We start from the raw sequence: 24,321 nt of genomic DNA, 5'->3' as shown, positions 1-24,321 counted from the left end.
GAGCAGACACACTGCTCAAAGCAAGGGCAGTGTCTGGGGATTGTCATTGGGAGATCTGGACCTGTCTTTAGATGCCATACAAGCAAACAAACAAACAAATGGACCTAGTTAAAAAGCAGAAGAAAACAACCTATTAAAACCATCTCCATACCTTATCTTTTCTGCCTGTCAGGTGCAGTAGTGATTCATTGAAAGGGCAGATCTAACAGGATGAGAACTGTCTTAAGGAACAGCCACAATTAACAGATAAAAGGCCACAATTTAGCCTGCCAGCCCCATCTCTTGGCAGTGGTTTTCATTTGGTTATTACACTGTCAGGGATGTCTCCTTCACAGCTCTTCTGTCTGTGGGCTTAGGGAACAGCTTAGTGATGTTGGCTGAAATTCAGAGGAGTTGAGAGATGACTGCTACAGCAGGAACAGAGGAGTCTGGTGGGTACAGCCCAGGGTGGGATGTAGGAGATGCAGGAGCTGATTTGCTCTCAGTGTTTCAGTCCTGAAACTGAGTCCTAGATTTGGCTGGATCCTCTTCTCCTGATAACCCCTGAAGTCACCCCCAGGAGTGTTATTCCCATCCTGCCATCTGAGGGCAGGAGCATGTAACATGGGGCAGCAGTGGGAATGGAATGGAATGGAATGGAATGGAATGGAATGGAATGGAATGGAATGGAATGGAATGGAATGGAATGGAATGGAATGGAATGGAAGGTAGTGCTGAAGCCTGGCCAGGGATTCTGTTAACTGGCAGCTTCTCTGTTCTGGTGAAATTTCTAGCAAAAGAATAAGAAAAAATCCTGTGCCTTGCCCCCAGCAGGCACTGATGCCCCCAAGCCCCAGCAGAGACCTGCAGCAGTGCTGGCATCAGCCCCAGGGCAGATGCAGGAGCACCTACAGTAATCTGGCCCTGGGGCTGCTGGGGCCTTGTCTTTCCTCCCCTCCCTCCAAAGTCTCACGTCCAGCACATAAACATTGCTGGCCCAAGGCTTCTCCATCAGCCAGCAGTGATGTTCTCACCAGTGGGAATGGGAACAGGTCAGCCCATCACTGCAGCAATAGGCCCTTAGTGAGCAGAATCTGAAGCAAGTGACATGAATAAAGCTCAGCTTGCCAGATGTTCTCTTTATTTTTTGTGTGATGCTTTCATCACCAAACTCCCCAGAACACACTTGTAAGTGACAGATGGACCAGCAGCAAAGCACCAAGGCCAGGAACTTTTGTTTCCTCAGTGGGGCTGTAGAAGAGCACAAAGCCCAGCAGCTGCTGGGCAGAAGCACATTTCCCCTGAGCTGTCCCTGAGCATCAAAGCACAGAGTGTTGTGTTTGTCAGGCAACAGCTCTTTACCTGGTGAGCAATCCTAATTGCTCCTGTTAAATCCAAAGTGCGCCAGCACATTTGCAGAATTATTTCCAATACGTTGTACAGAGTTTCTCTGCTGGGCCAAGCAAACAGTTACCAGCTTGGATGACAACCCACAGTCCCAGGCTGCATTGCTGGTAGATACACAGAAGCCTCCTGTTCTGCTTCCTTGGTGTGCTCCTGCTCATCGTGCTTCATTTAGCTGGGATTGGATCCTTCAGATTGCAAATGGCATCCCCCTTTTGGGTTTCCATGCCACTGTATTGCTCTAATCTGCATTTCCACTCTTTCAGAGTTTTGACTGCTCCTTTTCTTAGAGCAGCTTTCATTGAAATGCTGAAAAAATGTGCCCTTTTTAGGGTAAATCAGGATGTTTTCAAGGTAAAATAAACCAAAGAACCACACTGCAAATTCAACAGTGACTATTCCTTGGTCTTCAGGGAAAACTTCCTTCTCCCTGTCTGATTCCTAAGCTGTAATATCCCAGGACAGGTAGTGCCCTAACATTTGCATCTCTTGAGATGAGGTTTGTAGGCAGCAGGAAAAGAGAAATTCCTGGGGCAGTCAGTGTCAAGTTGTGCATGCAGATAGCTCTGAACCCTCTCTGGGCTCTTCACAAACCATTCTCTGATGGGATTGCTGGCAGTTGGACCCTTGAGTCTCATTGCAGAGGGCTGGATGCAGAGTATGGGGGAGCCAAGGTCGTTTTACCACAGTATCTTGTGAGGGCTGGATCTCCTCAGCAGTGGCTCAGTGGCTGTTTCTGACGCTGTCTGTCCTGGCTGTCTTCTGCTGCCTGTGCTTGGTTTGCTCCCTGCTTGCCCAAGGCAGCTGCAGTGAGCTGCAGTGCAGAAGGAATCTCCTGGCCAGGTGTCCCCCCAGCCCTGATCCATCTCTTTGTGTTGCAGTCCCTTCTCCGTGGTGCCAGCCACAGGAACTCTGGGCGCTGGTGACACCGTGCAGGTGACAGTGGAATTTCACGCGCTGACTGCCGGTGAACATTGCGGCTCCCTGGCAGCGTGCTGCAGCACAGGTGAGTGCTGGGCCCTGCACGGGCACAGGACAGTTCTTCACCATGGCTCCCTGCTGTCCCTCCCCCTCCATTCCCTCTGGAGGTACCTCTCCTGTTCAGCTTTACCCCAAAGCAAACTGAGAACTCCTTGGTGTTTAGGAGCTTGAGAAAGTGGATCCCCTCTAATGGGCTAAGATTTTTCACTCCAGTTTTGCTGGCAGTTGCTGAGTGGAGGAAGGAGGATCCCTGATTCTCCACTACCATGTGGCTGTGCCTGGGTAAAGTTTTATTTTATTCCTGGGCAGTGCTGGATTTGAGGTCTCCATCAGACTCTCTCCAATGCAATGGATTTCTTGCACACCTCTGTCCCATATGCTGCTTCTTCACTCACTTGTCACAGACTCTTTTCCATGTTGCCCTTACACATATATGTAATTTCTGTCTAATAACATTTTCATGCCCTCAAGTTCCTTTTTTGTGACAAATCAAAACAAATTTTTCCCTGTCCCCATTTCCCAGGCTGCTCATGCTGTTACAAACCTCTCACGTCTATCTCCTATTTGATTTCTAGAATGAGGAATCCCATTCAGTCTTCATGTAGAAACTGCTCTGTACTTATTAATCTTTCCTTTGTCCCTTTTTTATTTAATGTGCAATGCTCCAGCTTGGCTTTTGAGATCAGAACAATACAAAATATTTCAAGACTGCTATGGCTGTGGATTTGGACAGGGAGATGATGATGATTTTCATGGTGTTATTCATTTTGTAGTGGTTTGTCACATTGCAGAGCCAGGCTGGTTGTGTTTCCTCCCCCGTGTTCCCTCCTGCTGTGGGCTGTCACTTCACTTGTTCCTCTGGGCCTCCTTTTGCTGCCCACATGCCCCCAGGCATATTTGCTGGTCAGCAACAAGGGATCCAAGGGATCAGGAGAGCCAGGAGTCCCGTGGGATGTCCAGGGGAGACCCTGGGCAAGCCAGGACTGAACAGGGCTCCTCAGCATCACCTGAAGGACTTTGATGCAGAAATCCTGGTGATCTGAGTGGGTCACTGGAGCATACTGACCAATCTCACTGTGCATACTGTCACCTTGGGGCCAAATCTCTACAAACACACTCAGAAATAAGGTGGTTAAGGAGCTGCCCAGGACATCCTCACCACTCTACACACAGAGCTGTCAGGATGTGATACATGGACTGATCCACAGAACTGCTCATTCAGCTAAAAACTGTGACACTTTCTTCTGTGTCCTTTGGTTTGTTCTGTTCCTTGTGCTTCCATCAGCCAGTGAGCTGAGCAAAGACTCCCCTTTGCTTTGTTCCAGGTGAAGAAAGTGTCCACACAAAGCTCTATGGAAAAGCTATAGATCTCAATGTTGGGTTGAGCACAAATTCCGTGCAGTATAAGACTTTCATCACCATGTCAAACACAACAACGGTGCTCGTCGAAAACAGGAGTAACATCACAGCCCACTTCCAGTGGAAGGCGTTTCCTACTGAGGAAGATGACAATAAAGAGAAGAGGAGGTTGGTTTGAAAGATGCATTTCAGTGAGATACATGGCCCAAGACTGAAACTAATGTATGGCCTCAGGGGGGTGTTGGTGCTTTTGAATGGTTTAGGCCAAGTAAACCATCCCTGGCACTAGTGTGTGTTCCTGGCCCTCAGGAGCTCAGCACTCAGCATTTCAGTTCCATTTATATTCTAACCAAGGATGGCATTTTGGGAAGGAAAGGTTGATGGCAATGACTGGATTTCCTCAGGTTCTAATTAGGCTCTTGTCTCTCTAATCTTCTTCCTACACGATCTGGCAACATCCCTAAATATTTCCTGAGTTGTCAGCCCCTCTTTCCAAAGGTGATGCCCATCCAGGTTGTCTTCACTGTCAGCTTCCACCATCAGTGCATCTTTCAGCACAAAGGGACAGTCTGTTCCTGTGCCTTCAAGACTTCTTTCTTGAAGTATATCCATTCTTCCTGGACCCCTTTGTTTTAAGGTCTGTTTGTCAATGTACTCTCCAAATCAATCTCTTGAACAGGCCAAATCTGCCCTCCAGAACTCCAGAGTGGAAGTTTTGCTGATGCCCATCCTTGTTTCACCAAACATTGAGAACTCTAGTATTTCACGGTCACTGTACCCAGACAGCGATGAACAGATGAAGTTCACTTAGGTATTAGGGGATCTCCTGGTGATATCCAGTACCTGGACCCCAGGGAGGCAGCAGACTGTCCTGTGAAATGGATCTAGTAGACAACCAGGACCCTCAGTTCCCCTTAGAAGGGAGTCACCTACTACCACTACCCTTCTTTTCTTTTTAATACTTGAGGCTGTGATCTGTCTGACAGACAAAGTGCAACTGGGAGATTCTCCAGACAGAATTCTTTCTTGAGTGTCATCTGCCAGAGGCTCTGGATCCAGGGTCTCATACCTATTCTGTCAGGGCGCCTGGGTAGGTGGTGGGGGTAAGGAAGGAATTTTATTACCTTCCCAGCAGAGACCCATTTCTATTCCCCACTGTCTCTTAGGTCCCCTCCTTTTGCCTCACCGCAGGAAGGGAAGGGCTCCTCTGGCTTCTGCTGAGCTTCTCTCTGGGTTAGAAGGGTGTAACTCCACCAGTTTATTTCTGTTTCACTCTCCCTAATTCTTCTCAGCTTTTCCATTTCTTCCTTAAGCTCTGCCACTGGACAGAGCAGACCATTCAGCTGCTCACACCGCACACAGGTGGCTTTTGCACTGTCCTCTGATATTAACACCAGGCTCAGACCCTCCCTGCAGCCAGGGGCTTGGACAGCTGCGTCCTTCCCGGGGGGTTCTGTTTGGGTTAGTACACTCCTGCTGGCAGCAGCAGCACCAATGGCTTTTCATTATTTTTAAAACATTGCTGGGGGAAAAAAAAGGCAGAAAGAAGAAAGGGGATAAAAAAAAGGCAAGCACCTGACAACCAGCCAAAAGACACAAGGAGCTGGCTGAACCCTTTTTGCTCAGCCTGATTGTGCCAACTGCCACACAAAAACTGAAAAAAACTGTGCAAACTGCTGTGCCCAAATTGCTGTGGCACAGCCCTGTTTGCTTCAGGCCAGGTTGCTCACACTCCCCAGAGCCATTTTGCATCACTGCAAAGTGGAGTATAAGACTTTCATCACCATGTCAAACACGACAACAGTACTCGTCGAAAACAGGAGTAACATCACAGCCCACTTCCAGTGGAAGGCGTTTCCTACTGAGGAAGATGACAATAAAGAGAAGAGGAGATCTACCCTTGCCTGCTTGAATGGCTGCTGAGAGGGTCATTTAGTGCCCTGGGCTTCTTGATTTTCCTCTGTTCTCTATCTACTTATACAGTGTCTGACTTCCATACAAGCTCTTTGTGTTAAAAGAAAATCCCTATAACTTCTCCAGCTACTTCCCTGGGCTGTTTATTTCCATTTTTTCCCACTTTTCTGCCTCAGCCTGGACCCTAGGTGATCTACTTTTCCCTCAGAAGCAACTAAGTTTCCCCAAAGTAAACTTCAACCTGGTTTTGGTTTTGAGGATTTTTGTCCAATTACATCTGTTTTCATGCTCATTTGTGTCCTAGACTGTCACCAGGACATTTTGTTCTTCTTACTTCCAGCCTTTGGGATGGTTGTAGCTCCAAGGCCACTGTCCTGCTGTCAGAGAAGCATTTGAGATCTCAGAGCAGAGAGGATGTTTTTAGGAGAGGAGATAGTGCAGGATCCTTTCCCTCTCAGGATATTTACTACCATGCACTGGGATGGGACCCAAAAAGCTCTGGATCATGAAAAGGTCTCTCCAGGAGTTTGCTGTCTCCCTCCTGCACAGCAAAGTCCCTTCCCCTCTGAGAGCCTCTGTTTTCATGCATAATGCATATAAAACCTTGAATGTCACTGAAGCGATGCCTGAATTCATCCATTTCCTTTGGAAGTGCTCTGGGATGCTCTTGTGAAAGGCAGAGTAGGGAACAGGGCAGGTCCAAAATGGAAGAAACAAAGAGTGATGCTGGTAACACGTAGCTGCAACCCAGCTTCATCTCCCCTTCCCAGGGAAGCCCTGCAGTGGGTGCTCTGTGATCTTTATCTGATCTTTATCTGCGTCTCCCTGAGCAGCTCAGTGGGAGGAAAAGCCAGCTGAGGTGGCTGGTGGATTCTCCCTCAGTTTTGGCAGAGGCTTTGAGCCAGGAGGTTCTCTGGGGGGTTGCTGGCTTTGGAAGCCTCTCCTGAGCCTGCAAGTGTGGAGTAAAACTACCTGCTGTGCCAGTGAACAACAGGTTATCCTCTGATCCATTTGGGACCCTCGTGGCTTGGGGTCAGCCTTGGCTGGGGAGCTGCTGCTGCTCCTCCCTAACTGCTTTGCTCTCCTGCACTCACACTTCTCTCTGCAAATATGTGGCTTATTAAACCATCTGCTGACCTTGTCTCTCCCTGGGGCTGCAGGCAGTGTGATTTGCTGGCCCCATCGAGTGAGCTGTGGGTGGGAAGCTACACAGACGAGAAAGAAACACAAAAGGAGAAGGGCTTTTTTGGAGATCAAGTTGCCCTCCTAAACAACATGGTCCAGGAGATGAGGGCAAAGGTGCAAGAAGATCCCCTGCTGTTCTCCAGTGACATTTTTTTCATTGAGCCGATGGTAAGTGATAGCTGAGAACCTCATTTTCCTCCTCCTCCTCTTCCTCTTGCTCCTCCCAAGCACCCTACCCCACCCCCTTCCCCCCAGCTGCAGCCACTGGGCAGATCCTCAGCTGGCCCGATGTGCTGAGAGGGAGGACATGGAGTTTCTGGTGCAGCTGCAGAGCTCCCTGCTAAAGAAGCATTTCTGCCCAGCAGGCTCAAGGCAGGGCTGGGAGCCTGACAAAGCCGAGCTCTGCTGCCAGGGCTCGAGCCCAAGGGCACTCACTCTGTGTGTGTCCTTGCAGTGTCACAGGGAGCAGTTACTGTAGGTAGGGACTCCCCCGACACGTGGGGTTCAGCAGAGGCTGTTGCAGCACTGCCAGCTCACACACTGACCTGAAGGTTGCAATGGTTCCCTGGGAAAAGGAGGCCAAATTCAGCCCAAGGTTAATCACAGAAATGCCAATCCCCTCCTGTTACCATGCCTTGCACAATTTCTGAGTCTGCCTTCCAGTGCCATCTGAGCCTGGACACAAGGGTGGAAAGTTGAAATGGGCCTTTGGAGTTCTCCTGCACACAGGGACAGAAAACCTTTTCCTTTTCTGTTTATGCAAGCAAATTGCCACATGCTCCCATCAACCAGAGCCCTGATGCTGAGTATTGGCATTGTGAAAGAGGATGAATGCCTGGTGTCTGTACAATGCAAAATCCCTCCTCATCTTGGAGTAAACCACAGAATAATCCCAACCTCTGCTTTCTCTCAAGACAGGTTAACTAATACTTGTATTTCAAGGAAGGGGATCATGTTCTCTTCTTGCTTACTCCTACGGCCTATCTAAGGCCAAGAGCCACCAGTGCACAGTGGCAGTTACATCCCATGTAGCTGACAGCAGCATGATGTGACCAAGAGCTTGTGTCAGAGCAGTAGCAATGTTGTGGAGAGTGGGAGCTGATCAGCTGAGCACTGAGAGCTACCAGCAGTGTGTTGAGCTGGTCTGGAGCACTTCCTTGGCTCCTTGTCCTGTTCACTCATCATTGATGCTCTAAATCAAGGCTTACAGGCCTGTGGTTGAAAACAAGCAGTGTGAAGTTTGAAGAGAAATGTTTTGCTGTCTCTTTCTGTTGTAGGAGGGAGAAATCGAGCCGAATTCTTCGGCTGAAGTCAAGGTGACCTTCACACCCCCGGAAGCACAGGAGTATGAAAGTGTGGCATACTGCAACATCTCAGGTACAGCTCCTTTGCCCTGCTTCTCTCACCCTCAGTGAAGCCACGGTGCAAGCCTAAGCCCACTGGACTCCCATGGAACTGCTGGGAAGAGTCCCTGGTCAGCAGGGCAGTGCTGGCACATCCCCACTGGCCCTGCAGCTTCCAGGGAGTCTCCCGTGCAAGGCCAGGCATCAGAATGCTGTGTCTGGGTAACTGATCCCAGAACAGCCCAGGCAGTGCAGGCAGAGGTTTTCATGCCACGGCTTTGCCAGCATTTCTTCAAAGGCCAGAGAGCTACAGAGCAGAACAGCTTCAGTGAACAAGCACTGAGCCCCTCTAGAGACCTCCAGGATGGGTCCATTTGACATGGATCCATCATCAGGTGGCAGGAGCTGAGTCAGAAATGTGCTCCCTGACCCTGGATCAGCTCCCACTGCCCAGACACCACCAGACCAGAGGTGGCTGAGCCCCACTGAGCCCAGGCTGTTTGTAGAAGGAGCACCCTTAGCCAGCACCTGCTTCTCTCCCTGTGTGGGAGTTGACACCTTGCAGCTCTCAGGCTGTGGCAATCGAAGCCAGTGCTGAGTGTCAGAAGGGGAGGACTTTGGCAACAAAGTCCTGTGCTACTGGGCCAGGTAGTTTGGTAATTGCCAAACTCTTTCTGAGCTTTGTGCCTTTACTGAATGCATTTCAAAGCTCCTCTAGGTTCACAGGAAGGAAACCACAGAATCATAGTATGTTAAGGATGGAATGGATCTTAAAGATCATCTAGTGCCAAGATGGGACTAGATGTCTCATGGGCAGGGACACCTCCCCCTAGACCAGGTAGCTCCAAGCCCCATCCAGCCTGGCTTTGAACACTTGCAGGGCTGGAAACTCCACAACCTCCCTGGGGAACCTGCTCCAGTGTCTCACCTCCCTCACAGTAAAAAATTTCTTCCTAATATCTAACCTAAATTTGCTTTCTTTCAATTTCTGCCCATTACTCCTTGGCCTGTCACTACAGGACACCAGAGATGTTTTAAACTCAGCAAACTGGTGGCTCAAATTGGAAACCAGCCCAAGGAATGGGTTAGAAATTAGAAGTCAGCCCCAAGGGACATCTCCTGAGGGAAGAGTAGGGTCCGTATCTTCTCCTGCAGCATAAGGAGCTGTTTGCATCCAGCTCAGAGTTGGGGATTAGCGCTGAGGCAGCCTGGAAAATACAGTGTAACAGAGGGAATGATTGTACTGAAATGGACATCTCTCCCCAGGCCATGAATGCAGGATGCCCCTGCGTCTCAGAGGGGAAGGCCAAGGACCCTTGGTTGAAATCAGCTCTCCTGCACTGTACCTTGGGAAGATTTTTATCAACACCTTCTATGTCCATGAGGTGAGCAGCAGGGCTTGGGATGGATTCTGATGGCTCCTGAGGCAGCAGCAAGCCTGGTGGAGCTGTGGAATTCCTGCCAAACTGGGCAGTTGTGAGCAGGGAATATTTGATGTACTGGTCAAATCTGGGGGCTCAGAAAGGTGTGTCTGTTGTTCGTGAAGGCCCAGTCCCTGCTTTTGGGCAGCCTTCCTTAGGGATCAGCTGGGAGGCTTCCTGCAAAACAGCCCCTTGGCACATGAAACCAACACTGGGTCAAAAAGCTGCATGTTCAGAGGCTTTTGTGGCAGTGCCAGACACAAGGCACCTTTGGGCTGGGCTCTGCAGAAGCAGCTGGAACAAACTGGCTGCCTTTGAGCTTCAGTCTGCTGCAAACAGCTTCCAGTCAAGTGTCCCTGCTTATTCCTGCAAGTCACAGGAAAGCCATCAGCCTCCTGCCTCAGTGCTGGCCCTTGCTAAGGGCTTGGGATTCTCTCCCTTGCTGACCAGTCCCTCACCACACTTCAGCCTTGGTGCATCTCTGGCTCTAGAAAAAGAAAAGTGCTCCTGGGAATAAAGCAAAGGATTTTTCTACCCATTTTCCTTCCCCCCAGTAGTGTCAAGTTTGCAAAAAAAATCATGAGAGAGCAACTGAAAGAGGTAGAAAATGAGGCACTGCATCATGGCAGACACTTTCAAAAGCTTGCCTGGGGAAGGGAAAGCCACGCTGAGTTTTCTTACCAAAAGATGGTGCTGTCTAAACATTTTGATGCTGATGCCTCATTATCAATGAATTGTTTTCATGGTATGGCAAAAGGTGAATGAGCAGATGGTGCTGTTGGAACTGTGCTAACTGGGGCAGCAGCAGCTCTGGGGTGATTCACTATGCAGCTGCAGTCAGCCCACGTTGCTCTCAGGGCCAATGAGCTTGGTGATGCTGAGCAGAGGTGCACTGCTCTGTGTCCATGGGACAACCCCAGGGGGACTGCAGTTCTGTGGAGTTACCACTGCTCTGCAGGAAAACCCAAAGGCACAACTTGTCCTGTTGTATCTTTTGACTTCTGCCATTCAGCAGCACAAAGCATCTTCGGCCTTTTCTGGGTGTTAATTGTATCATTAGACAATAACTCACAAGAAGGGAAGATTCCACATGTAATTTCCACTTTGCTTTCTTGCTGCTGCAGGTGAAGCTGATTAACCAAGGAGCTATTGATGCTCCCTTCACCTATATCCCTTCAACCACAAACGCAGACTTCTGCTTCAAGTTTGAGCCTGAGGAGGGCATTATTGCACCAGGTGGGAGCCAGACTGTTCAGATCTCCTTCCATACCACCACCGAGCTGGGGTGGTTTGAGGAAGAATTCCAGTTCAGTGTGGCTGGATCTCCTACACCTGTGATCCTGACCATCACGTAAGGACCCTGGGAGCTCGGTGGGCACATCTGTAGCTGTCTCTGGGACATCCCCCACCTACCTCATTTTGGGGCAGAGCAGAGAAAAAAGGTGTTGCCTGAGATCTTAATTTCTGCTCTGATCCTGGCATTGCCTTAGTGTGAGGATGCCTCCTGCCCTGTGTGTGGTACCCAGGAGCTGGATGACTCCTCCCTGTAGGGATCTTCTTCTGCCTTGGGCCATGGCAGGCAGTGGGATGGATCAGCTTTGGGCAGTAGCTGCTCTGGGATTTCCCACCTGAACACCCAGCAAAGCCCCCAGGGCTTTGGAGATGGGCCAGCCTGGGTGATTCTGCACCAGCAGCAGTGTTTTTAAAAACTTCTGTTAATAATCCATGCCAGATGGGCAGCAGCAGCCTCACCTCACCCCTCCCAGCCATGCTGTGGGGGACAAGCTGTGCTCCCAACTCCTGTGCACAGAGGGCTCTGGTGCCTCCTTTCCACAGCCAGCAAAGGGCTGATGTGGGAGTCAGGGAACTGTGCAGCAGAAACTGTCCCAAGGACTTGGGCATCCTCCCATGGGCTGGTGCCATGGCAAGAGGCAATCCTGGCCCAGCAAAAGGGAGAAGGGCTGATCCCAGGGCAGGCAGAGCTCAGTCCTCAGGACCACAGCAGCATAAGGCCTTGTCCCTGCTAGCCTGAGCCCTGTGCTGCTAGGATAATGTAGTGGGAGCAGGAGAGCTGATGCTGGCTGCTCTGGAGCTTTGGAGCTGGGCTGCTGCTGTTGGCAGGCACTGGGTCAAGGCAGTAAAGAAATGAAAGCAATCTGCACTGGATTATACCAATAAGATAAGGGAGATGGATAAAAAGGAACAAGGAAGTTATTACTTAGCGAGAGAAAAGGGGTGAGTAGGTCTGCCCATAGTGGAAAAACAACTATGCTGGCTTTGTTTTTGGAGGAAAAGTGCTGGATTTTTATTTTGGAAATCAAGAGGGAGCCTTTCACCATCAAATCATTGATTCTCCTCTATCCCTCACCCAAAGTGGCCATGGGGTGTTTCTGCATAAGCAGCTTTCTCCTTGAGCAAGGGCAGGTGTTCTCTTGTTGAGATGTGCAGAGCAGAGCCAGGGGCAGTCCTGTGAATACAACAGAAGGCCCAGTTCACTGGTCCTTGATTTTGAACCAAAAGCCAGAGCGGGCATTGATTGGCATCAACCATGAAATCAACTGGTGAATGTTGTGCAGCTTCAAGTGCTGATTTCAGTGGATGTTGGTGACTTTTGGAGTCTGTCTGCCGAGTTCAAGGACAGGTCCTTGCTGAGCACATGGTGCTGTGTTGATTGGAAACCCAGGGTGCCCTGAGCCCAGGTTTTGTGTCCCTGAGCCACGACAGCCGAGCCTTTGCAATTCCTTTAACCGAGCCATTTCCTCCTCTGTCCATCCAGCGGCAGCGTCACTGGACCGGATTTACACTTCGACCTCGATGTGCTCAACTTCGGGGACATCTCCTTTGGTGAGTGCCCCTGGGCTGGGACACAGCATCAGGGATCTGTGCCTTGCAACAGAAAAGCCTCCCTCACTCGTGGTCTGCCACAGCAGCCTCTTCAGGGGGTGAGCTCCAGGGCTGCTGCTGCCTCAAGCAGCATTTTGCCATTGTGAGATCAAATAGAGGCAAGGAATAGAAAGTTGGTATTTTCTGGCGTCTCTGTCCTGCTTTAAAAGAAAGATGTCTGCCAAGGAAGGTGGGAATCCTCCTGGAATGGAAAGCTGAGCCCCTCCCTCCAAATTATTATCCCTTTGAAATTACAGGCTCACAGGCAAAAAGATGGGAAAAGGAATAACAGTTCTTTCCTAGACTATATCAGGACAGCACAGACAAGAAGGCAAGAGCAGACGTTTCCCAGCCGCCAAGTCCCGTTTTTCTCCTTTGCTGTAGTTACAATCGCAGCAGGAGGAGCTGTGGGCTCTGGCAGGGCAGTGATCCCCTCCCAGACGGCACGGGAAGGAAGGAAGGGAAGGAAGGGAAAGAAGTGTTCCTTTTGCACACTCCCCATGGGCAGGGGGCTGTCGGCAGTGCGGAGCAGCAGCAGGCAGGAGCGGGGCAGGCAGGCAGGGTCGATGCCAGCGCTGAGCTGCAGCCAGGGCAGTCCCGGGGCCAAGCTCACAACCTCCCGCAGCAGCGCCGGCTGAGCTTCCGTCCCCGAGCAGGAGGAAGGGAACCTCCGCTCCCTGCCCAAGCTCAGCTCCGACTGCACAGCCGCCCACGGCATCACGCCACAACTCCCAAAAACCCCGAAGGGAAAAGCCCAGCCCCAGGGCCAAAACCCCCCCAAACCCCTCTCCCCCTTCCCAGACCAAAGGCAACACTCACTACGGGGCCTAAACCCATAACAATGAAGTCCATGAACTTTTTAAGGAAACTCATTGCCTTTCCTGAGCTGTTTCTTCCCCACCCTACATCACCATGGAGGCACTTGTCAAGTTGGCTTTTGAAGAAATGAAACAAGAAAGGCAACAGATAGAAATATGGCTCTGAAACAGGAGATTCATCCTGCTGAATCTGATTTCATTCCTAAGGTCTCTTCAGCTGAAGGCAGCTGTTGTATCTTTGCTTCTTTTTAACTGTTGACTGTTGTCTGCTTGTGGTGACCTCAGTCTTATTTGAGGTTTTGACATCTGTGTTTGTCCTTTTTGTGCCTCTCTTGCCTCCCTGCTGGAGTCATTGCTGGAGCTGGCAGTGGTCACCGTTGATGGGCACAGAGAAGCTCTGGGCTGCACCTGCAGTTGCTTTTTCTCCCCATCTGTGTTCCAGTGACTCTTGGTGGGCAGGCCCAGGGAGAAGTCTCCTGCCCACAGAGCTGGCCAGCCCAGCCAGATGTGCACTGCAGAGCAGCTTGTGGCTGCTCTCTGGGCTCTGCAGGACATGCCCACCATGAGTGGCTGTGTCTCTGGCTTTCCAGGATGGAAAGCAAATCCCAGAGCTAAAGTGGGCTCAACCCTTGCAGGCAGCAATCCCAGTGAGCAGCATGGGTGTGATGTCCCTGTTTGTTGGGTGAGGTGGGACCTGGTTCCTCATTGCTAATCTCAAAGCAAGGCTCGGGTGTGCCCCCAGTTGAGTGGGCTCTGAGCTGTCACGTGCTCACTCTGTTTGGCCCAAACCAAGAGATGCCTTAAGGATCCTGCAGAGAGAAGCTGCATTAGGGTGGTTTGTATCACGTTCTACTTCCTGATTCCATCCTCACTTTCTTTTGCTGTAGCTTCTTCTCAATGATGACTCACTGTTTATATATCTTGAAAGCAGTGGGAGTGTTGGCAGACTTAACAGGGAATTTTACAGCTTGAATTCTCAGAGTAATGCTCATCATGGAGAGATAAGTGGTGCTGGTTTGGGGCAGGTGAGGGAGCTCCTCCCCATCACAAAGAGAGAAGCTTGCAGTGTTGAGCAGGGCTAGGAGTGGGCATTTTCAAGGCTGCAGTCTGGAATCAGTGCCAAAGGGAGCTAAGTGACGATTAATTCCTCATGCAGCTTCTTGGTGAGCTGTAGTTCAGATAATAAAGAGCTAAACTCCAATCACACTTTCATCCTGCCAGGATATTCACACCAGGAGTTGTGACATAATGGGTGCCTGAATGGATATTTGTGTTCTTTCCTAGGCTTTCCCTCCACCCATAGCGTTCGCCTCACTAACAGCTCCGTGGTGCCCGTGACGTTCAAGCTCCGCATGTCGGAGGATGGCACGCAGCCGGCTGTTAGCAGCTTTGATCAAATACTCAGAGAAAATGACCCAACCTGGAAGAGGGGAATTCACTTTTATATGGAGCCAAGGGAGTTTACAATGAATCCCAGCCAAGGGACCATCCTCCCCCAGGGACACCAGGAAATCGAGGTATGGGAAGAGTCCAGCCATAGACGCTTCAGCACCAGGGCTGAAGCTTCACTGGAGTGTGGGAGGGCTTTAGCTCTGGTGCCAGCTTTGAGCATTGTGTGAGTGAGAGATCTGCACTGGTGTGAGGCCTCTGCTAGCTGGCTTGCTTGGGATGTTCCTCAAGGAGCATTGTTTTGTTTCCAAAATCATACACTGAGATCAATACCATATGGTCAAGTCCTGAAGCCATTCTTGTGTTTTTGAGAGCGATTTATTTGATTGCAAGTGGGCAGAGCAAGGATGAGGGCAGAAGGTGGCTGTTAGAGAGATGCCATTGTATAAAGCAGTTAGCTTTTCTTCTTGGTCTCATTTTCTCTCTCCTGGGAAGCAGAATGATTTGTGTTCATAGCAGGGATCTCCAGTGGAGACAAAAAACTCTGCAGCCATGAACTGCCCAGCACCTGCTGGGCTACACTTTGCCCTCAGCTTCCTGCTGTAAAGCTGAACTCTTTGTGTTCAAGTAAGATTTCCTCTTCATTGTAGTCAGATGAAAAATTGGCCCCTTAATTTGAATACAGTGGTGTGTAGAGCTTTAGTCTGATGTTTTAATGTAGCTGACCTATGCCCTGATAGCAAGGTGTGTTTAACAAATCTGGTATTGGCAGAAGGCTTTTGTTACTCTGAGACTGTGCTCTACACATGGACCAGCAGAAGAATTAAGGCCAAATCCTCCCTCAAGAACTGGAGGATGTCACACGTGGGTAATGAGGTTTTGTAAGGAAGAATTTACTGCTCTTCTCTTCCACCAGGTGACCCTGTGTTCCAACACGGTGATGAGGTACAAACGGAGAATGCTGGTGGACCTGGAGGGTATTGAGGAGGGAGTGGCAACACTGATCGTCACAGCCAGGTACCAGCCCTTCCCTGGTCTCCCCAGGCACTGCCTTGCACAGGGTTTGCTGGCTGCAGCTGCCAAGGAGAAGAGCTGTTTAATGACCTCATGTTGTGCCAGCTGGACATGAGAACAGCAGGGCTTGGACAGCAGCCTGTGGTGAAAAGCCGCCCTGCTCACAGCCCAGCATGGTCCTGGCCCCTTTTCTAAAGGGACCAGGAATGCTATCATTTATTGACCTGGGTTTTGGTGCTTTGGAGGTGGGACAAATTTCCTGAGGGCCACCTCTCCTTCTTGCTGCAAGAGGTGGAGTTGTGCTGGTTGCAGCCACCGTGCATTGGTTTGGGACACACCAAGCAGCCTGCTGAGAGCCAGGGTCTGCTTCTGTTAATAAGGGCACCTGGCAGTGGGGAAGTGGCTCATAGCAAGAGTAGTGAGAGCAAGGTCTTAGGAGGGGAAAGCAGCCCTCGATGTGGCAGGTCAGCTCTAGTTTTTCTCCTTCCCTGTGCTTCCCATTTTGAGCTTTAAAGTTCTCAGACTTAAACCAAAAGTCGTTGTTGCTGCAGCAGAATTCCACCCTGCTGTGCTGCTGTGGGTGTGAGTTGAATGCCAAGAGGGATGCAGTTCCCTGGTGCTGTTCCCTGTCCCAGGCAGAGCCATGCAGTCGGTGCCTGGGCTGCCATTCTGTAAAGCAAGTGCAACTGGGGACAGTCAGTGCATGGAGCTGTGGAGTGAAGGAGCGAGGGAGCCGCAGGGCCTGGGGCGGGGTGATCAGCCACTCTGGAGGGCAGCTGGTGTCTCGTGCCTCCAAGGCTGGGGCCAACAGCAGGCAGGGCAGCAGCACCATGGGAGAGAAGGGAGTCATTTTTACTGAGCACTGGAGCTGTGTGTTCCTTGAGCCTTAGTGAGCACTGACCCTTGTTGGGAAGGCTCCCCCAGAGCTCGTGGATCACTGGGACTGCTACAGGAGTCCTTGCAAGCCTTCTTGGGTAAAGGAGGGGCTGAGGCAGCTGTGGCACAAAGTGCTCTGCCTGGGGCACTTGGCAGCCTCTGGTTGCTGCCTCTCAGGGTTTGTTCCTCCTTGACAAGAAATGTTTGAGTGGGAAGACTTAGAAGGCAATTTATCCCTGTAGGGCTGTTAAATGTCCGTTTGACAGTGACAAATGTGTTATGCTCATTTTCACAATCTTTGGGGGTAAACGTTCTCCATTCTCTCAGTGTCTCTGATTCCCTTGGGGTCATTTCTTTGCCCAGATGTCTTGTTCCTGAGGTGCGAGTGTCTCCCCGAGTCTTGCCATTCCATGAGTGTCTCCTGAAGGTGCCATACGAGGGGAAGCTCTTGGTTTTGAATTCCACCAACTTTCCTGTCTGCTACGGGCTTATTTCCCAGGTTTGGCATCACATCCACCTCCTCCTGTCAAATATTATTGAGGAGATTATTAGGGGAAAAAAGGGTTTGGATAAGATCTTGCTGGTTTCTATTCAGTCTTAAAGATCTGCTGAAAACAGGATTCTACCTGAATGTAAACTTTAGGATGCAGTTTAACCTCCTGAGGAAGCAGTTAATGTTCTAGTCTAGTCTTCATGGTGTTTTCTTGTGGGAGATCTTAGAGGGTTGTGAAAAGCTGCTGCATCCACAGACACCGATGCCTGTGCTGGCAGCCTCCTTGCAGGACTCCCTGAGAATGCTAAGCCTACAATTCTTGCATCTTGTTTGTGCCTTTTACCTTTGTCCTGGGGATTTTAAACATGTGTGTAAGTTGCTGTTGCAGTGGATGTTAAGGAGTCTAAAGTTTCTTCAGAGGGGCCTCTGAAGTTGCATTTCATTCTGTCCCTTCCAGAAACGCAAGGAGGACTCTGCTGTACTCTACTCCAGCCCCAAGCCCTGTGGGATTGTCCAGCCTCACAACGTGGCAGAGATCCCAGTTATAATCAAAGTGCAGAAATTGGGCGAGCATCGCACCAGGGTTCTCATCGGCGTGTTTGGGGATGAGAGAAACCCACGGGTGAGTGCAAGGGGAGATGTGGGCCTGTGTGCAGCTGCTCCTGGCTGGCTGCAAAGGGGACAGGGATTCTTCTGGGGAAAACGGCCCGGGCTGCTGTGGAGAAAGACAGGAGGGATGGGTGGCACAAACAGCTCATGCCTTATAGGTGGTAATCTCAGTGTCTGACACAGAAGATAGTTCATCTAAGCTGGAATCGAGGGTAGTTTTAGTTAATTAATCTTTAAAATGCTATTAACTTGGGAAACGTCTGTTTGAAAATGTCATCTCACTGAGCACAAAAGAGCACGTCAGAAGACTTCTGGGAACCTTGAGCTTTCTGTAAAAGAAAGGAAAGGTGGCATTTGAAGAGTGGTCACAAGGATTTAAACTTAGATCAAAACATGAGGAAATGATGATGCCAAATTCCCTGGATGGCACCAAACATCTGAACCTGAGCCATTGTGGCACTGCTTGTAAATCAGTGAACAGGAAGGACAGGCAATGCAGGCTGTGCCGGGGAGCCTGAACTGTTTGACAAAACAGCTGCTTTCAGCTATCAGGCTGCTTACCTTAAAGAGGAGGGTTTCTCCCCACCAGAATAACCAGTTGTTTAACTGTCAGCCTGGTCTTAACTAGAGATTTCTTGCAAATCTTTTACCTTTGGGCCAATAATTTGTAGTTTGAAAGGTTCTCTTACCTTAATCCTTTTTAATTTGGAGGTGAACATGTAATTTTCTTTTTCTTTTTCCCCCAAAGCCCAGCATTTCAGCTGGAGAGGGCTAGCTGTCCCTAAAGAAATAACTTGAGCAGGGTTGAGCTGTTTAAGCTTTTTTAGGTTTCCATATTGTGGTTTGTTTTGGGTTTTTTTAAAAATCTTTCTTGCCTTCTTCCTGGAACAGAGAGTAGAATTACGGAGCTCTGGAAAGCTGGCAAAAATCTACCCAAGTCCAAATCACATAGAGTATGGCAGGATCCGAGCTCTGCAGCCTACTTCAAAAGGCTTTACCCTCTTCAGTGAATGTCTTGTCCCTGTAGACTTCAGGATGGAGGTCGTAAGTATCTGTGGGGCTGTTTTCCAGGGAAATGGACTGGCCAGTAGCAGCCAGGACTTGGTTTTCCTACGCATGATTTCCATATTGCCCTGTGTGAGAGGAGGCAAAATACTCCAATACTCCATCTGAGTGAGGCAAGAGGAGCCTGGCTCTGGAATGGTTTTAGCTGGGGCAGCCCTCAGTGAAGCCAGGTGCAGAGATGTTGGAGCAGAAATTAATTTGGGTTGTGTTGACAAGTTCTCCCTTAGTTTTATCTTGTATCTTTAGCTGTGCGTGTCACATTTTGGAGCTCCGAGATCAAGAGAAACCTGTGGTCCTTTGCTCCCCAGAGCATGGATTTCACTGTGGTTTCCTTGTCCATCTACATTTGCTTTGTGCCAAACTGCTGTTAATAGTAGAGAGCAGGGTGTGAGGTCTGTCCTCAGACTGCTTGGGGGAGGCAATTTTCATGACTGCTGGGGGTCAAGGCAGCTGGGCTGTCCACACAAAGACAAGTGTGGGGGTTGTGCACCCCCCCAGCCTGTGATCTCTGTGCTATTGAAGAGCATTTTTGGGGACAGCTGCAGAGAAAGGCTGTTCAATATGTGGAGGCTGCATAGGGCAGAAGGAGCTGGGGCTGCTCCCCTGGCAGGGGGAGCAGGGCTGCTGCAGCCAGGAAGGGCTGGGCCTGGGGCTGGGTGGCATGTCTGCTGGAGGGGGAGATCTATGAGGGGCTTGAGGTTTGTTCTTCTTCATGCTGGGTGTGTTGAACTTGTGGGGCTGGTGAAAACCTGATACTAAGGTTTGTGTCTGTGGGTAAAGTATCAGGCCATGTGGGAGAGTCCAGCCACAGCCTCCTGGGCCAAGGAGGAGGGGTGTGAGTTTTCCTCTTGCTGCTTTTCCAGCTGTTTGAGGGATAAACGTTACCCTAAAGTGAGGGTTTTTTCCAGGGCAGCTTTTCCTGACTCCACAATGGAGCTCTGCTCTCAGCCTCTGCAGGGAGCACTGCACCTTGGCTGGGTGGTCATGGTGTGTAAAGGTTGGGTTTCCCATGCTCCTACCAGGGCCAGACCTGCAGAGCTGTGCCTGTACAGCTGAGCTGGTGCAAGGCCTTTCCTCCCTCCTTTGGGCAGCTTCCAGGTCTCTTGCCCAGTCTGTGAAGTCCATGAGAAAGCAAATGACAAGAGTTCTTGGGAAGAGTGGGCCATGCCCACAGAGCACACGTTGTCCAGTTTTCTTTCTGCTTCCTGCTTTCCTGCTCTGTTCTAACCATTTGGAGGTGACTTTTCCAAAGCAGAGGGCACTGGGGCACCTCCCACAAGCTGATGATTGGTGGGGATTGAGGGCTTCAGTCCTTCAGGGGGTGTTGAGAAGCACTGATGGCACCTTGGGAAAGAACAGTTTGGTGTTGGGATTTTTCTCACCTAGTTTTGCAGCGATATTTTTCAGCTCTCAGCAGTGTCCTGCAGGCATGTAGTTTCTGCAGTGGGATTTGAGCAGTCATGACTTCCTCTGGCCTTGAGCCTTTTTGAGAAGCCAGGAGAGAGAAAGCAGCTTTCCTTGGCTCACACTCCAGAGAAAGACTGGGGAAGGAACTGTCCTGAGGATAAGCATCCCTTGGGTTGGGCAAAACAGGGTTAATTGGGTGAGTCCCTTACAGGAGGGGAAAATGCAGGTTGTATGACCTCTGCTGTTGCCCAGTACTGTAGCTTCAGGGAAATTAAGCCTTTAGGATTTTTATCCTCCCCTCTTTAGTCTTTCCTTTTCTCATATCCCACAAGACACCAGGGTGTATGGTTCCCATCCTAAATGCATATTATGTTTGTCTTACAGGCTTCCAAATCCTACTGCTTTGTTATTGAACCCAGTGAAGGAGTGATCCCTCCTAGGAGCGAGGTTCCTGTGACTGTCACAGCAACCCTGGATGACACTGTGCTTTTTGAAGACTCTCTCCAGCTGTTCATTATGAACAACCTTTGGAACACCATCTCTCTCAGGGCTTTGAGCTTTGGCACCACAATTGTCATAGACAAACCATTTGCCCCAGAGATCAACCTGGGATACCAGTTCAGGTAGGAGATCCCTCCTCTCCCCCTGTCTCAACAAGGAGCAGTTTTTCTGTAGTCCTTCAGGCAAGATCTTCTTCAGTGTTCAAAGGCCTGACCCCTTCCCTGAAGGCAGAGATTCCTTTAGAAACATGTGATGGCCAGTTGAGAGTTGTTAGCCACCCTCAAAAGCCACTGAAAGGGAAACCAGTTGCTAAATTGCCACTGAATTTTCTTTAGTTCTAATACATTGATGTCCTCACTTGATCAAGTAATGATCTCACCGGCGGCCCCAGAACAAAAGGTTCCTGGAATGGTGCCCAGATGAGGCGGTCCCTCCTTGGGCTGAGGGAGCAAGGGAAGATCCTTGCCCTTTCCCAGTGGCACCTCCCAGGCAAGCAGGGGCCCTGGGAACAAAGACACAGGAGGGTGACAACCCCCACCAGGAAGGCAGGAGCCCACAGAGAGCACTTCTGGAGGCAGAGTTGCCTGCAGAGTTTGCAAAGTTCACTAACAAACAGTTTCTAATTGCAAAATGAAGTTTCTACAAATGGCTACCAGTGCAGAGCCAAGGCTGCTACGAACGAGAGAGGCTCTGCTCCCCTGGAGCAGGCAGATGATTTTTACCAGCTGCTGGAATCATCCAGAAACTGCCTCTGAGCTGGCTTTTAGAAATGCCTGCAATCATACCCCCACACACAAGGTCCCCAAGGGCAGCATCTCAAAGATTCAGTTACAGTTTTGGGCACAGATTAATACAAAATACAGCAACAGTATCAATCACCCCAGAACAAACATTTTGGGGGAAAACACCAGGTCCTGTTAGCCTCACCTGGAAAATGTTACATTACCATTATAAACATATTTCTCTTTCCAATAATGACATCAGAAGGGCAGCTTATCAGCCACTACTTCTGGTCCACATTAAGAGCTGGAAATGTAGACAGTCTCCAAGCTATTAACACCTCAGGTTGCTCAGTGGGAGCAATCTGATGACCAGGGAAATAGCAGATTTTCCATCCTGCCTTCTATTCTAGCCTTGTTACCTGTAATCGTTGGTTCAAAGTAACCAACAAGGGCCGCCGTTACCATCAGCTCTTCTGGAGTGTGGAATGCTACAGCCCAGCTGCGGAGGAGGGCCAGAGTGTCTCAGCCCGCAGCAGCCGCAAGGATGATTCCCAGAGCCCCGAACGGGACAGCCCTGTGTTTTGGCTGGAGCCACCGACTATGGGCCTGCAGTCACACAAGTCTCAGAACATGGTGCTGCGAGGCTTCTCCAACGTCCCACAGGTGAGGTCCCCACCACGGGCTGAGCCTGGGGAGCCATCAGATCCCCTCCCCTGGGCCTGTTCCACAGTCCCTTGGCATTTGCCTGGGGAAATGAGCAGGGGCCTTCACAAAACTGATTTAAGGCCACACATTTCTGTGGCAGCACCAGTTGATTTCCTTGCTGGCCACCATCAGACCAGCTAGACTTTATTGTGATTGCACACCTACCAAAAGCCGGTGCTGATCCCAAAGCAGGGCTGGAAGGAAATATTGCTCTTTTGGGGCAAGCAGTGTTGCATACTGAGTCAGCAAAGAAGGGCAGAGAAATAAGTTACACTTAGACTAGGGGCCGAAAAAGAAAATGAATTAAACAAGCACCAGGTGGTTTATCTGGGGTGAGCATGGAGTAAAACAAAAGCCATGTCAGGGGAGGGGGTTTCTCACAAGTGCCTTTTGTGGTTATTGGGGTGCAGTGTTACAGACAATTGAGCACAGGAAGAAGAGGGGGCAGTGACTGTAACTGTGGCAGGAATAGGGCCCGTGGTGAGTGCAGAGCCAATGCAGGGTGCCCTGCCACTACCCACTGGTGACAAGTGGCTCTTGCTTGCAGGAGGTGCAGGATTATGTGTTCTGTGAAGCTATCATTGGGACAAACCTCAAGAGGGAGAAGATAATAGAAACTGTCATTACCTGTGAATTTATTCACCCCTCTATAAAAGTATCACGCAGACAATTCTCTTTCCGGGTGGACAAGGTAAGTCTGGATTGCATCCTGGCATTTAACAGCATGGCTGAGGGGGGTGTGTGCTTGTGTTAAAGGCCCTCTTTACCCTTCCTGAGGCACTTTGTAAAGTGAGTGAAGATGCTTTTAGAGATGAGACTGGTATTTGACTTCCCCAAAGTAAAATTGCAGTTACAGTGCCCTTCCAGGAGATGGTGGCCACTTCCAGAGAAATGCCAGTTTCTCTGCTCCCTGTAAAGGGAGGTTTTTGAGGATCCTTCAAGGCACGGTGGTGTCTGTACACTGATGCTGTAGGGAAGCTGGGAAAACTGGAGATTCCTGTGAATTCCTGAGGCTGACAAGGAAAAACCCAACATCTCCTGTGTCTCTTTGCCTCCTCTGCTGTTGGCATGGATGCTTTATGGTATAGCTATATGGTACAGCTCTGTGCATTTCCCCAAGCCTCCTCTACTTCAAAGGGCCCCCAGACATCCTGCAACTGCAGTGATGATAACACTGAGGCAGAGCAGGTGCCCTTTAGTCTCTGGATACCAACTCCAGCATCATCTTTCTGTCTCCTGCAAGTTGTCTGAAAAAGAGAAGATGGTTAATGATTTGGTTTCTGTAGTTTCAGGCCTCTCCTCTGGTTCCCAGGCTTCCAGTGAAGTACAGAATCCCTGGAACAGGCAGTTCAGATATAATTTAGAGGCTTTTCAGCTCTCCCTGATTCTGCCTGGGTTTTGCTCGATGCCACGCACACAAACTGATTTATTGTATACTATGGTACAGCACCTGTTTGGTATCAGTACATGCAGAAGTCCTTCCCCAAAGTCTCTGGTTTCTCTAAACCATGCAGGAAGCCCAGCACAATGCATAGACAGGAAGGAAGAGCCCAGGCTGATCAGAGCTTTGAGACCACAGACGCCTTGTCCCTGTAGCAGGGGCTGCAGGACACGTTACAGACAAACTGCTTTTTGAGGCTGCTAGAGCCAGGAAGGTTGTGAGAAATGGCTGCATGTGAGTGAAGATCCTCTAGTGCTGTTCTGCCCAATAGAGAGACAAAACTGGAGACAAATGGTCTGGATTCACTTTCTGCTTGAGATCTTGTTCAGCAGCCACCTCCTCTCAGGAGCCTATTCCCTCATCTGTACTTGGGAGTGTTTCCCTGTCCTTCAGAGGATGCTGTGGTTTCTAAACATGAAAAGCATAAAGAAAAACCTCCTGGAAGGGTAGAAACAAATAGAAAGGGTCAATAGAAATGTATGCACTCCTGAGGCTGAAAAATGTGAGCTGCAGCAGAAGCAGAAGGAGGTCTGTGGCTGGTTGAGGCTGTTTTTCCTTATCTGTTTTTCCTTATCCTGTTTCCATAGAAACCCAGTGATGTCCTGACAATGCAGTACCAGCCTTTGGCTGTAAAAAACACCTGCCTGTTGCCACTGGACCTTATGCTGGACTTGGAGCAGCCATTCCTGGTCTGTGATAAGAACCAGCAGCCCCTCCCAGATGGCCAGGTGAGCAGCCCTGGGCTCCTCCAGTGGGGTCTGAAGAGGAGGGATGTGATGGTGCCTTTCTGTTGGGAGCTCCTTGAGTCAAGA

The 24,321-nt window shown here is 50.0% G+C and overlaps 1 protein-coding gene across 1 annotated transcript in view; it reads left to right on the top strand.

Moving 5' to 3' along the window:
- The window catches only part of HYDIN (HYDIN axonemal central pair apparatus protein), a gene marked incomplete at both ends in the record, with an annotated part of 69,405 nt that overhangs the window by 10,232 nt on the left and 34,852 nt on the right, over positions 1 to 24,321 (top strand). The window contains 16 exons of the mRNA XM_084215304.1: positions 2,265 to 2,389; positions 3,690 to 3,891; positions 6,798 to 6,990; positions 8,100 to 8,199; positions 9,432 to 9,550; positions 10,711 to 10,937; positions 12,363 to 12,430; positions 14,572 to 14,804; positions 15,593 to 15,693; positions 16,930 to 17,065; positions 17,517 to 17,681; positions 18,560 to 18,712; positions 20,525 to 20,763; positions 21,774 to 22,026; positions 22,616 to 22,759; positions 24,097 to 24,237. Of these exons, the coding sequence (XP_084071430.1) occupies positions 2,265 to 2,389; positions 3,690 to 3,891; positions 6,798 to 6,990; positions 8,100 to 8,199; positions 9,432 to 9,550; positions 10,711 to 10,937; positions 12,363 to 12,430; positions 14,572 to 14,804; positions 15,593 to 15,693; positions 16,930 to 17,065; positions 17,517 to 17,681; positions 18,560 to 18,712; positions 20,525 to 20,763; positions 21,774 to 22,026; positions 22,616 to 22,759; positions 24,097 to 24,237 (2,599 nt within the window). The remainder of the gene's footprint in view (positions 1 to 2,264; positions 2,390 to 3,689; positions 3,892 to 6,797; positions 6,991 to 8,099; positions 8,200 to 9,431; positions 9,551 to 10,710; positions 10,938 to 12,362; positions 12,431 to 14,571; positions 14,805 to 15,592; positions 15,694 to 16,929; positions 17,066 to 17,516; positions 17,682 to 18,559; positions 18,713 to 20,524; positions 20,764 to 21,773; positions 22,027 to 22,615; positions 22,760 to 24,096; positions 24,238 to 24,321) is intronic.

Source organism: Fringilla coelebs (assembly GCF_963513975.1).
Source record: "Fringilla coelebs genome assembly, chromosome: 14".
Lineage (NCBI taxonomy): Eukaryota > Metazoa > Chordata > Aves > Passeriformes > Fringillidae > Fringilla > Fringilla coelebs.
The sequence above is the reverse complement of the archived record's forward strand: the minus strand, read 5'-3'. Positions and strand labels throughout refer to the sequence as shown.